Genomic DNA, 14357 nt, shown 5'->3' with positions numbered 1-14357 from the left:
AACTCAAGTGGAACTGAAGAGTAGCCATGGTAGAGTCCTACAAAACACGGCAGTATACAAGACCATCCCAAAGGACGAAGCATTGGAAACACAAAGTATTGTTTCCTGTGTTTTGAATTATGACTGTAAAATAAATCACTGGTTGTTTTGGCAAACAGGCAATCCTGAACTGAGAAGTATAAAAGTCACGGCTTCATTTGCCTCTGCACCAGCCTACACTGTTAGGCTGTACTTCACCAACTGGCCAGGGACACGACAGTCAGCAGCAACAGTGTTCTGGCGTCTCGGGCCATCTCTTCCAGACAGCTCATCTTTAACAACAATGTCTGAGAACACTTCTAATGACATTTTCCATTTATATTTTAAATAGATGATTAAAATGGAGGAAAAGCTAATAGCAGGTAGTTATTAGACACAAAGTACAACTTCTGCCACCTTGCCCCTCTCAGATCAGCTGAGGAAACAAGAATCTGCACAATTACATCCGAACATTAGACCAACTGAAACTCCTGTTCTGACATCCGGGGTCATGGGGAGTACAGGGACGGGAATGTGACCCCCCCCACCACCACCTCTGGCCATACCATGAACAGACAAAACTCATTTCCACACACACCAATGTGAAAGTACACAACAGCACGTTTGTTTTAACTGTCACTGTTTCAAACAAGCACTGTTGCTGTTCCAGCAAAACTGAACAAGAGGAAACGACAATGTCTGGGACTCCCTCACCGCAGAGCAGGCTCCTGTGCCCCAGAACACGTGCTGAAAGGGGGTGGCTCCTGACTGGCGAGGACAGACTCCACAGGCTTCGTGACCAGGCAGGGGGAGAAATTCTGGGCCACCTAATAGGCATGTACCTAGAGTCGATTTTCCTGCATGAACGTCTCACCTGGTGTGTTTTGCTTATTTAAGCAAAATATAAAACACTTTCGTTTATACCCAAAGCAAGATGTGCACATAATCTTTACCTTGAAAATGAATCACTGGCATAAGAAAATCTAAATTAAAAACTTTCCAAAAGAAAAAAGTTACACCGGGAATACTGTATCACTACAAATTTTATTCAGAAACCCATCTTTGTGTTTTTTTTTTGTTGTTTTTTAAAAAAAATTCCCATTATGAACTGGTTTGATCAATCAACTACAACACTTTCTAGCAGACATACGGTAAAAATGGCATGGCTCAGAATCGCCCAGATCTTTCACGATCTCTCGATCGCCTCCTGTCACGCTCACGGCCCCCACCTCCTCCGCCACCTCCACCACCACGACCGCGGTCTCTGGACCGAGAGCGCCGCTCCCTGGATCGGGACCTGGACCTGTGCCTGCAATCAAGGAAAGGAACATGTAATCAGCACCAACACTCCTGAAAATGCAACAGCCAACAACCCTTTCGAAGGGAGAAGCGCTTCAGATAGTCTTGGGACAAAGATGTGCATCTTAACATCAATTAAGTATGACCCCTCCACCTTCTACGTCTTCCTCCAGTAACAACTCACATGACCACGGGAAAGCACCATAATACATGATTCTGACACGCACCCTGCCCCCAACTCTGACCAGGCCCTCCCCTCAGGGACACCCACTACTGAGCCCAGGAGGCCTATTTTGGGGCAGGAGAGCAGAGTTCTTTTTCTCCTCTGCTTCCTGTTGTTGGTAGCGACAGAGGATCCCTACTACTCCATTTCCTGACACATGTTTAACAAGAGAGGGATGAGAACCCTTCCAAGATCAGAATTCAGCCTGACCAAAAGTGTGGCTCTTCCTGTTCACCACTAATGCCTTGACTTTCTCTGCTGTGACATAACTGTTGCACCCAATTTTGTCAGTAGTAGAAACAGAGAACTGACACCCATTAAGAGAAAATGAAGCAACTCCCCAAAAAACCAAAAGGAACCAACAGGCACATGGTATTTAAAGGAAGCTATGATACCTAACTGGAGAGTAAAATATCACACATACTGATTTTCAGTGGTCTCCTTCTTAACATATCTGGTGACTAAGGTTTGATTTCCACTTCAGAAATAAAATCGTGAATATTCTTCAAAAAGCATATTTCACATTAAAAAACAGAACACACGCACATACACATAAATAATAGGTGCCTTTTAAAGAATGGAATGAAGTCTGTTTAGTCTTGGGTGAAATTAAGTTCTACAGCACACATGCTGTTGAGTACTCACTTCTTGCGACGGCGCCCATACAGCTCCCGCCGCAGCTCTCTGGAAATAGGCTTGAGATGCATGAAGTTGCAGAAGCCTCCTCGTGTGCACTCTCTGTGGGTCAAAGCCAAAAGTGTGTCATGCACTGTGAGGGCTGGAGCATGCGCAGCCCACACGCGGCTTTGCGGTCTGCCCTGCACTCACCCCATCTCATACTGGCGGCAGCAGGCTTCCCTGAAGTCGGTCACAGGAGACAGCTCAGCATGGATTGGCTGTCCGTTAAACCAGCGGTTATTCAGGTCAATCACAGCCTTTTCTGCATCTTCCTCACGGCGAAACTGGAAAGACAAAAACAAAACTGCTTGCCACTCACCTTAGTAACACATTTTCAGTCATCGATCCTGCTACATGTTACACACTGAGGTGAAATTTCTAGGGTGGAATAATGGTGCAGAAACAACTGAGAAGTCAGAAGTCAATGGCTCTTTTTTTTTTTTTTTTTTTTAACAATTTCATTATAGCCCAAGACCATGCTAAATATTGCATTCATTTTCAAATTCAACATGCTAAGAGCAAAGGTGATTGCATAGGCAATGCATTTTATTAAACAAAAAGGAAAAAGACACAAAACATAAAGTTGCCCCTAGTCAAAACAGCTGTAACCCAGTTATGTCCCTTGCCACAGTGATGACAACCATGGTGCACTGTCCTTCCTCCCAATCCTGTTGACAGAGTGTAGGCTACCGGCCATGACTGGGAGTGCTGAGTCACCACATCAAAATTCCTAAGTTCCCACATTCATGATCTTAAGGCCAGCACTCAAAGGGCAACAGTCCTTGGTCACCAGGCTCAGCCAGCCAACCAGTGTCCTACCTTGACATAAACGTTCCCCACTAGGTGATCTCCTAGGTTGTCACAGACGTTCATTTCCTCGACTTCCCCGTACTTCTCCTCCATCTCTGTAAAAACCTCCTGAAGGGAGAACACAGTGGTTTAAGGACTGAGAAATAGCCAAGCCTGGCGTCACTAACTGCACTCATGTGTATTCAGGGGGTGAGTGTTAATCCCTCCAAGCAGATACGGTGAGGAGATGTGCAGTCCATGGTCTCACCTCAAAGAATTCATCATAATGCTCCTGCATCTCCACATCGCTCACGGCACCTACAAACAAGAGAGATCTTGCTGGTTAGAAGGCGGCCACCCAGAACTCTCCTCTTTAAAGTTCAACTGCTACATTGACACACACGATTGTCTAGAGGAACAGCAGGCCAGCGCTGCACGCTACAGGAGCACCGGCTTGCCAGTGACTTAGAGCGTGCTGAGACTGTGAACGCCCGGCAGTCTCAATTTTGGCTACTAAAAATCACAACCAGTTTTAATCAGCATCAAAGGGCTGTATTTTCAGGAAATGCGAGGGAAGGGTGACTCTCAAATTAAGACTTGAAAATAAGTTTCCTTCCTTTAAGATTTAGAATAGAGGTCAAGTAAGCACACTACTTTCCCCCTTTATTAAAATAAAAGCTGAAATCAGGGCAAACGATTAAGAGCTTATGTGCCTAACTAGTTTTTTCTATACATTACCAGCCACAGAAGGCTAGAAAGTTCTTTCTGATGCGATTAAAACCCAAGCGATCAGAGACTCAGCAGGACCATTAACCAGTTACAACTTCAGTATTTTGGATGCCCCGAGTAAACGTAAAGTCATGATGCTTTACAGAAAAATGCATTCTTCTTTTATGCCCCAGAACTATTTTTATCAAGTTCACCCTTCACAATTCACATGCACTAAGTGAAATCATACCCATTGCATGGATAATTTTGCAAATTTACATTCTATTCCCATGATCATTTTTGCTATCAAATTTTACTATTCTAGAATGCTGGAGTTCTCGTAATCTAAATTTGAGAAATCGTAAAGCTGGCAGGTCAATGAAGTCATGTTCCAAAGAGGTAGGTCAGGGCCAAAGGCCCAGCTGGCTTCAAGGCTGGCTGGCTGGGTCTCCAATTGTTACCTTCCACGGCCACGCTCCTGGATGAGAGGTTAGCTGACAAACCTCACTACCTCACTTGGCGCAGCCCACCAAGGGCATCTGTGACTGGGGTGTGTGACCACACAGACTGGGCTGCCTTTGAGCTCACTCAAAACCCTTTTTATTCATTCTCAAAGATAATAGCTAACTTATCTTCTATTCTGAGAATAAGTCCTCTTTTAAAATTAATGGAGGCTGTGTTTTAGTTATTTTTGAATTTCCAGAAACTCAGTTTGCCTTACAATCCAAGACTGAATGAATGTGCCAGGCAACACCTATGACTTCTGACAGCCAACCTGCCACTGGAACCAGAAAAGGCCCAACTCAGCTGTCAGGAGCACCTGGTCTCTGAGTGGAACTCAACACAGCAGGAAGCCAGAAGCCCATTCCAGGGGTGGATTTGAACATTATTTACAATCCATTTCCTTTTCCGTATCAGAAAGAATGTGAAAAGAAAAAGAACTTAAAGTTTTAGCAGCTTTGAGAAGTTTTTTGTGGTGGCTCTTTTGAACTACTAGCTACCCTCATTTTGCTTAGAATTTTTTAGTGAAAATAACTTGAAAGGCAGAAATCGGTACATAGTAACCAAATGGAAACTACTTAAATGACTCAATATATTTTAAATAATACAAATTTTAATAACACAAATTTGAAAAACAACTAGTTTTCTTAGAAGAGTATCACTCAAAAACTGGGACTCATATTTAACTTCAATTCCTGCACACGAAGCTAATTTTCCTAGGTATGAAAGGGCAGAGCCAGTGATTTCATTTAGGAACTGATTTTCTTTCTAAAACCCAAAATTATAAATCCATTTAATTTGTACAATCTGGATGGACCCCAGAATTGGAACATTTAGTAACAGCTAAACTTTCAGTTTGTAGCATATGCAAAATAAGAGTACTGTGAATTGCAAATAAAGACACAAAGAAAACTAATGCAACACTATGGTCAATGAAGCATACGCAGTCCCCAAGTGAACAACCAGGGCAGAGATTTATTAATAACTGTTAATCATCTATTTCTCATTTATCTTCACCCCAGGGTTAACAAAAGTCCATACTTAAATGTTTATTTCCCTCCACTACTGGCACCTTATTTCTTTTAAAAAGCAAACAACAAAAAAACAAAACACCAGGTATTTTAAACCAAGGATTACCAAGTAAATCCTGCAACTACCAGATTCAGGGAGAGAAATCTCTATCAAGTGAGTATTAGCATACAAAAACATTTAGCATCTCAGCAGGAAGTTTATAAGAAAATCCCACCTCACATGGAAAGGTGCACCAAGGCACCTTGAGGGCCAGCTCCAGTGGCAATGGCCCCCTGCCCCCAGGACCATTTACCCAAGGTAGGTTACCCTACAATGGAGAGGTTCAGGTTTAAGGGTGTGCTTGATTTAGGTCTGTGCTATCCAAGGATAGCTTTATTAACTTTTACTTTAAAATAAACTGGTGAGAGGTCTGACCCTTTGGTTTGGACTCCTTATTCTAACTAGAGTCCAGGAGTTCATTTCAATTTACCCACTAATGACTGATTCCCAATGGTTCTACTGCTGGACACTTACAAACTTCCACTCTATAAATATTCACAACCTAAACAGATTTCCCAATACAGAAAGAAACTGGTAATGTTTACTGAATGCCAGTTTAGAACTGTTTCCCCACAAAGTGCCTTTTATTTTCCCAAAGCAGCACTTAACTCCGGCAGTTGGAGATTTTATCTAGGCAAAGCAGGCGGCCCCAAACAGTGTCTTGTGCCTATTTGAATGGAGTACACCACACGGTGTGGTAGGAAAACTGAGAGGTCTACACAAGCTACAGACCTTCACTGGGTAATATAGAACAAGCTCTTGCAATTAAAAGCAAGACCTCCAAAATGGATTTAGTGAAAAGGCTAATGAGAAAAAAAACCTTAAAAAATTCAAATCAATTTGTTTTTGAGAGTTCAGAAAGTGAGAAACGTTCAGATACTGCTGCTCTTAAGAGGGAAGAGCAGAACTTGAACTCAATCCCAGGATGACAGTCCAAGTGAGAAAGAAAGAGCAGCAGGTCCGAACTGTTTCAAAGGGTGCCCTTTCCAGTCACTGTTGCTCTGGCACAAAGGGCCGGAGTTCAGATCTCCAACAGAGGCTTCCACGGGATCAGTGGGACACACTCCTGCCACCTCTAGTGAACGTGGTCCTCGACACTAGCACAGCAGACCAGATGGAGTGGGCACTGAGCTCTGACACGCAAGCCCAGGGAACCAGGGAAGGAACTTGTATGAACTTACAGCGCAAACCGTCAGCAGACTGGGAAGAGTTTTGAGGGTTACGGTAAATGTTCAAGAGGGCAATGGTCTGAAATACAAAACGCAACAACTTTATATTACGGAAAATTAAATGTAAACACTTAACCGGTTGCCTTTGGCGATCGCTTCAGGTGAGAGTCAGTGCTGAAAAAAGAGGAGGTTATTTTCTTCAGAAGCAGAGATGTTCCCTTAGTTGGTGGCTGTCTTGATCTACCCTAACACTGCAGTGCAACAGAGATCTCATGAGATGCCAATACTGTACTTCTGTTTACAGAATGTAAAAACGCTCCACTTTAAAATTCCAATCCAAGTAAGAATGCAAATAGCTTGCCAGGTGACTACCAGTGTCCTCAGGTGTGACAGAAAGCTTAACAACCGAGAAAGAAAAGCACCTCTATAAACGGGTGAAAAAATTGCTAATAATTCGAGAAATACAATAATTACATGTCATGAAATCTCCACTTCCTAGAGGAAAAATTATAATGGTGAAATAGAACCCACACTTATTGGGCAACTTACCTTGTTGATTTCCTCAATATTCCTAGCATTTTAAATTTTACAGAAAGAACTTAATAAAGGCCAGGGGTTCAGTCACTGTAAAGACCAATGACCGGCTATTAACATTAAAACCCGTTTCACATGGACGGACGCTCTCCAGACAGACGTCAGTCAATGGAAGAGGCCGCCAGTGACCCTTCCTAGGAGAGCCTCCTGAACATGGCCCATATCAAGTTCTGGCTGTGTGCGCCACGCTGTTCCAGCACCTTGTCCTGTTTGCAACAGCTCTATGTCAGCAGCTCAGAGCCAACATTATGTCTCAATTAAGAGTGGGCTCTTGAACACCATCGTTTTAAAAAAATTTCTCCAACTGTGGGACTTACAGTGTGAGCCGTCAGCCGTCTGTGCACTGTTTTGGGGATTACGATAGATGTTTTGAATCAAGATGGTCTGCGGGGAAAAAAAAATAAAAAGGGGAATTCTACTGGCTGCTGTGCATATATTAGACAATTGCAAAGAGACAATTTGTTTGCAAATGGCTAAACGTTTGTTGTTTTTTTTCCGGCAAGTCAGACACTTTGTCTTGTGCAGAGTACACCAAAACCATCATATTATGAAAACAGAGTTTGAGCAGTGACTTGGGTCAAGTCAGCCAGCAACCAAGAAGAAACTGTAACTGTTGTTTTGTGGTCCCCGTTATCAATAGTAAAGTGCTTTAATACAAGATAAATAATAGAACACTAACATTTTCTTGTACTTCAAGCCAGCAGACACGAAGATGTCAAAAAACTCACATTATAATCATATTCCCCACACAAAATTATTTTTCTCAACCAAATGCATAACTCAACTGTATGCAGTACATCAAGTTCTCTGGTCTTAGCAAAACAGGCACACCAAGTTGTCATGGATACCTGACTCTTATTTACACTTTCTTGGTGGGATCTCTGTTTACATAATACAATAGTTAAAACATTTGCTCTTTTCCGATCCTTCTTTTAAGGAAAAAAATCCTTTTAGCCCTTGTGCTTTAAAACTGGATCAGGCAGACTTGAAACCTTACACTGTACCGTTCTTCTTAAAATCAAGTTGTCTGAAAAAACAAACCATGTTTGAGTTAGTAAGCTAATATATTACATGAATCTCGTCCACATCACTGTAAGAAGCTTACAAAGAAACCCACCCTGAATTATGCTAGAGATTTACAAGCTGAACCAACACACTGCATGACTTAGAAAAATAAATATTCATTCTTAATAACAGGGGTGTGAAGAAAGCATTTTTCAAGTATTTTTGTCACCCAGTCAGTTCTACTCTGAGCTATCTTTAAAGAGGCATGGTACCAAGGGATGTTCTTGCAGGCCTGAGCTGGAACCCACCTGGAGGAAGGGCTGAACTCAGAACGCACACCCTGAACCATGAGAATAAAATAGCCACCTTCACTCAGGGCCCAGCACCCTCCCTACCCATTAGGGGCTACCCTGAGTCAACTCATCTTGGGCCTTGGAGGTTTCCAAAAAATTGATTCTACACAGCTTCCTCAGGGATCATGGGTGTGAGCACTGACTACAAGCTAAACAGAACCTGGATACTCAATGATAAAACTCACTACAGGGCTCCCTCAGGTAGTGGCTGGTTGCTGCACGAAACTTCAAATAAAAGGGTGAAGTGGTTCCATTAAAATTGGGGGCAACTAGGATTACCTCCAACTAACATATCAAACCAACACAAGATACTGACCTCATACTGCTGATCCCATCAAATTTTAATGGAAGCACCTCCATGTTCTAATCCACAGTATTCAAATCAACTTCACATTTAACCTCCTGAAGAGATCAATGATTCAGAAAGAAGAAAAATCTTGTGTTCTGGCTCAGTTAAAGGGCATTCTTAAGAAGAATACAGCCAGATACCTGATGTGTACTTTCCCCAGAATAAAAAACCGGGGTAGATGTCAAAGACTTAATTACTACACAATCTACAGCCACTAGTTTAGTTGGGGAGACTTAGCTAATAATTCAAATTAAAACACAATTATAATAGAAAACTTAAAGCAAATTCTCTGATATTTTGAAATTCACAAAAACAAATAGGGACATGTTGGGTTATTAAAGAGGAGATTTTTGTTACACTAACCATGTAATCATGAGGAATGTTGTGAGGAAAAAGGCATTATGTGCTTCTCTTTTAAAAAACATTATGTGGGCTGGGGATGTGGCTCAAGCAGTAGCGCGCTCGCCTGGCATGTGTGTGGCCCGGGTTTGATCCTCAGCACCACATACAAAGAAAGATTTGTGTCCGCCAAATACTAAAAAATAAATATTAAAAAAATAAAAATAAATAAAATAAAAAAATAAAAAACATTACGTGGTAGGGTTTCCCCAGAAACTTAAAACATCAATGTCTCTCTTCCAACTCACTTCTACTGGTTGATTGTCTTATTAAAGAATACATCCAGTCTGTGAGAAGGATAAAACATCAACAGAAAGGTGTGTATTCAAGACTGAGTCCAGCAGCTTCTGAGAGCTATGCACTGTAGCCACCAAAGGGTCGAAGTGCACCTCATATATGGGGTGATGAGAAAGGGGCTCTCCTCAGTCTCAGTCCAGACAGACTTAATGACACTTTCTGCTACTATTAGAAGTATTTTGTCCTTTCAATCCATCAGTAAGCCCTTGTAGGGCACAGATCCTTGCCTTTTCTTCAATCTGCCAAAAACAACTATCAAAAACAAAACAATCACCAAAAAATCCCCCCAAAAGATTGAACTCAGCTCAAAAACAGGCATCTCTCAATTAATTGAACAGACCTGCTATGGACAGGGTATGCTTATCTTCTACTATTAAGTTTCATCTTAATGATTCCAACATGGTGCAACTTGCTGCTTGCTCAATTTGGGGTGTAAAAGTGGGAACTTCTCTGGGGTATCAGAGGAACTCAGCAGCACAGTGTGTCGGCCTGCTGACAGACAACCACGCCAACATCCCTTGTCCAGTGGCTGAATCACTCTACCGTCTAGAGAGAGCAAAGAGCAGAAAGTGCACTCTGCATCCACCACAGCCTGGACAAGAGGTGCAGTCAAAGCTGGCATTTTCCTCACCAAACCATATGTATTAGGGGAGGGACGGCAGGGCAGTGAACATCAGTCACAGCCAACACAGAAACATTTAACTTATTTTTAAAAAGTTTCTCTAGTAAGAAGAATAAGGGACCTCCCACTATGGGTGGTTCACCTGCTTCATTCTCACTTAAACAAAAGGACACATGAACACAAATACAAAATAAAACTAGAGGAAAAAAGACAATATATGGAAACCATTAAGTGCCTCTGAAAAATACAAAATTTTGGTAAATTTACATGAAAACAGAAAAGAAAAAAACAAACCTGGCTAAAGGTCGGTTTATTGTGCAACCGAGAGCATCTGTCTCCATGACGACATGCTCCAATTTTGAAATAAAATGAGCAGTTGACTCTGCAAGGGAAAACAAGAGCTGATTATTTTACTGTGACAATATCAAAAGGGAATATGCCATTAACGTGATATATATACCATCCAACTACTTTCCTTTTACTTCACAAAAGCGCAGGCAGTTTTTCTGGGTGGCACCTTCCTCTTCCTTGCAATATCTTAGGATTATTCCTTTTCACTTTTACTCTTCTGGTTTTTCTTAATTAAATCAAGTATTTAGTATAAGTTAGACCTAAGCCCTATCCTCTATTTTGTCCATGATAAAATTCTGGAGGACACCAGCAGGGTATAGGGAGAAGAGAAACCCCAAATCTACCAGCTTCCTGACTTGGACAAGTTCCCCACTTCTGCAGGTCACAGATGCTGTCTGTAAAATGAGAAGGAGCCAACCTGACACTGTTCTGAGAATCAGATACAACATGTATGTGCTTCATACACAGGACTCACTTAGTACTACCACCAAGGAAAACAGAAAACAAATTTCAGGTTCTCCTACAACCCATAAGACCAAGAGAAAATTTACAAATTTGTCTGAAGTAAACAGGAAATCAAGGGATCAAGCATGTCTTAGAAACTATCTCAGATCATCTCTGTCTCTACTGTAAATACATTGATCACCCAGAATAAGTTGCAATCAGCATCTGCACAATGGTAATGCCAAGTAATGTGGCGAATCTGTGAGGAATTATGAAATTGTACTAGATGGACTTCATTCAAGTTTCACCTTGCAGAATGAAAGTGCTACTCTATAGATGCAATTTTTAGCAAGGACATGTTCAGGAAGTCAACCCAGAATTATGACTAATGGCCTCAACTTTCAATGAAACATGATTGATTAGCCATGAAGATTGTTAGCTATTACCAGACAGCAATCAAGATGGGAAGGTTTGTGAATTTATCAAGAAAGGAAAATAATCACTATGTATAATTCTCAAACTTAGAAGTAACTCTGACTTTAGATAACCTAACTTGATCAGATAATAACATATTAACGAACTCAAGTGAAAAAAAAATACCTTATTTAACAAATATCTCAGAATGAGCAAAATCATTGCTTGAACAATTAATATTCAATTATCCCATAGAGATAAAATAACCCTTGGTCCTGTACTTCCAGTGATGGGCTTTCATTTCAACCAATTCGCTATTTAGAGCTTAGTAAATTAATCAAAACTTTTTTTTTTTGGGGGGGTAAACTTTAGTGATTTTCTTAGTATAACTCCGAAATGAAATGCCATAAGAAAAAAGGTTTATTACCACCAACAAACCACTAAAAAGGCTGATTTATACTTGAAGCTAGAAAATGGCCATAACTTAACGTGCATAGTTACACATATATATTTTTTAAATTGGTAGAGTAGTCCCACATCTATCTTCTAGCTTTAATTAAAAAAGGGGGAAAAAAAGTTAATAGAAACCATAGCTTTCATTTTTTAGGAGCTGATCTTGTTTCCTGAAGTTAAGCCTATGCAACCCCCTGAAATGAGAACATAAGTGACCTAGATGATAAACTTTCTGAATTGAAACCATGACATGTGTGATTCTGCCTTAAGAGGCAGAAATATGCCTCTTAAGCATATTAAGCAGGAATGTAAAAATGTTACTGGAGTAACAAGCCACCCAGGACAGCCTCTCACAACACCCAGTGACAACACACAGAAATACACATGAAAAGGTGAACTGATGTCCCTGGTTCTGCATGCATAAGTCCTGCAGCTTCCATGTCCAAGGACATATTAGGCCTGTTTCCCAAGCCACCTCCTATACCTCAGAGCATTTAAGGTACACACTCTTCCACAGCGTTTCAAATATTTTAAGATACTTTACTTTAATTAATCTTGACACTCCCTCCCACTACAATCCCTAAAGACAAGACCCAAATTTTATGAATCTCTGAGTTCCCAGCATGTCCCATAGCTGATATCCAAGGTATGTTTCTCCAGTGACTATGACTGCTGATTCTGGCGTGAGATTTCTAGAAAGAAATACATCCCCTCTCCCCAACAAGACAGGGGATTCTATCCTGTGTAAAGAAGACATTTGACAGGGCAGCCTCCAGCCTGGAAAACAGAAACATTTTTCAATAGTATTTGAAAAGGTGGCATCAAACAATATCATCTATGTCAAATTTAGGGGCTTACCAGAAAAAACAGATGTTTGCATAAGCTTTGCATGGCGCTCAAGAATGCCAAGACGGTTACCACTTACTGGGAGTAGATTATGCCAGACGCTTAGGCTTTGGGTTTTCAAAGTAGGAATTATCCTTCAAAGCGTCTGGAGACTTCTCTTTACCCTAAACTTCAGCCAACACACTGCAATTAACACGTGCCAACACGGCAACCAAACACAAGCGAAATTTGATTCTTCACTTTTAACCTAACAGCTGATGAGGGAAGACATGCAACCTTGACAGGGAGGGAAATAAACGAACCCCCAAAGAACCCCAAAGCCCCCTCTGCTCGCATCGGAAGCGCGACTCCCGAGCGCTCCGGGAGCAGGGCCTCCGTGGCGGCGGCGCGGCTAATCCGGCGTCTGGCTGCGCTTTCCCACTTCAGGGTCGCGCCGCCGGCCCGCCATGGCTGGGGCGGGCAGCAGGCGGACTCCGCGGACCTGCCCCGACCACCACGACCCCGTGCCGCCGGCGACCGGACGCTGGCGAGGTTGGGGCTGGGGCCGGCGTGCCGCAGGCTGAAAGTTGGAGAAAACGAGTCAGCGTCGGCCGGGCCCGGACCCTCGGCGGCCATGGCGGGCGGGAGTCCCGCGTCCAGGCCGCGGCGCGCCCCACCCGCCCGCTGCGTGGCCCACGAGGCGGCGGCCCAGGCGCGCGAGGCCGGAAGGCCGCGCTCCCGCCCGCCGCGCTCTGCCCGCCGCCCGGCCCCGCGCCCTGCCCGCGCCCAGCCCGAGCGCCGGAGGACGGCCCTCACTCACTTGTCTTTCTCGGTGCCGAAGATGGAGGCCAGGTACTCCGCCATTTCCCACCCGCCGCCGCCGACACGGCTGCCGACGCCGCCAACCCTGCCGACGCCCGCGGGAGACGTCACCGGACGCGACGACGCTCCCGCCCGACGTGGCGGCGCTACCCAATCCGAGAAGGCACCGCCCATGTGTGGGCAGGACTCGGCGCATGCGCATACCTGATCTTTCGCCCCGGGCGCTCGTGCGCCCCCTGCCGGCGCTCTGCGCCCTTCGCGCCCGCGCTCTACCTGGGCCGGGCCTGTGCGCCACGCCGCTTAACCCGCGCTGAGCGGTTTCCGCCAAAGTCGTCTCGGGCTCCGCGCACGGCGCTGAGCTTGCCTTCCGTCTCCGGTCGCCCGCCGCCCGGGGCGACTCCTCCTTTTCGCCCCACACCCTGCACTCCTGCTGGCAGGACTCCCCAGCCCTCACCCCACTCCCCTCACTCCTGGGGCAGGACCCCCAGCCCTCACCCATTCCTGCGGCAGGACCCGCAGCCCGCCCCCACTCCTGGGGCAAGACCCCCCCAGCCCTTGCCCCACTCCCCCCAATCCTGGGGCAGGACCCCCAGTACCCCCCACTCCCCCCATTCCTGCGGCAGGACCCCAGCCTTCCCCACCCCACTATCCCCGACACCTGCGGCAGGACCCGCAGCCCTCCCCCACTCCCCCCACTCCAGCCGCAGGACCCCCAGACCTTGCCCCACTTCCCCCAATCCTGCGACAGGACCCCTAGCCCTCGCCCCACTCCTTCCGCTCCTACGGGCTGGACCCCCAGCCCTCTGCCCTGCCCTTTACTCTTGCCAGATGGGAAACCCCATCCCCCACTCTTGCTGTGGCCTGCCCAAGGCCATCTAGAGGTGTGGCTGGAAGAGCAGTGACCTGCCTCTGGGACACCCTTTCAGACACTCCCCCCCACCCCCAACTCCGCCCAGGTTGGAACCCTTTAGTT

General features: G+C 44.6%; 1 protein-coding gene across 2 annotated transcripts; it reads right to left on the bottom strand.

Annotated features, from left to right (window-relative positions):
• Positions 1 to 1043: 1043 nt before the first annotated feature.
• Positions 1044 to 13503, bottom strand: U2af1 (U2 small nuclear RNA auxiliary factor 1). Of its 2 annotated transcripts, none has more exons than XM_076867191.1 (8): positions 13383 to 13503; positions 10370 to 10457; positions 7368 to 7434; positions 3276 to 3325; positions 3038 to 3136; positions 2369 to 2502; positions 2186 to 2278; positions 1044 to 1327 (listed from the first exon to the last, which is right to left on the bottom strand). In XM_076867191.1, exons 1-8 carry the CDS (start codon positions 13424 to 13426, stop codon positions 1186 to 1188), a joined length of 717 nt encoding a protein of 238 aa, XP_076723306.1. In that variant the 5' UTR covers positions 13427 to 13503; the 3' UTR covers positions 1044 to 1185. The 2 variants fall into 2 exon arrangements, with proteins under 2 accessions (XP_076723306.1, XP_076723305.1); XM_076867190.1 differs by lacking the exon at positions 7368 to 7434 and adding an exon at positions 6469 to 6535.
• Between the last annotated feature and the right edge of the window lie 854 nt (positions 13504 to 14357).

The sequence above is a fragment of the Callospermophilus lateralis genome, chromosome 10 (assembly GCF_048772815.1).
Source record: "Callospermophilus lateralis isolate mCalLat2 chromosome 10, mCalLat2.hap1, whole genome shotgun sequence".
In the NCBI taxonomy this organism is placed as follows: Eukaryota; Metazoa; Chordata; class Mammalia; order Rodentia; family Sciuridae; genus Callospermophilus; species Callospermophilus lateralis.
The sequence above is the reverse complement of the archived record's forward strand: the minus strand, read 5'-3'. Positions and strand labels throughout refer to the sequence as shown.

What these genes read in the sequence shown, in the direction of transcription:
- U2af1 (XM_076867191.1), bottom strand. Translation starts at nt 13,426, where the DNA reads ATGGCGGAGTACCTGGCCTCCATCTTCGGCACCGAGAAAGACAA. An exon ending in GACGGCTGACGGCTCACACT is followed by an intron (nt 3,326 to 7,367) that starts GTAAGTCCCACA and finishes TCTTGTTTGTAG; the next exon opens with GTGCCGTGAGCGATGTGGAG. An exon ending in ATTATGATGAATTCTTTGAG is followed by an intron (nt 3,137 to 3,275) that starts GTGAGACCATGG and finishes TTCTCCCTTCAG; the next exon opens with GAGGTTTTTACAGAGATGGA.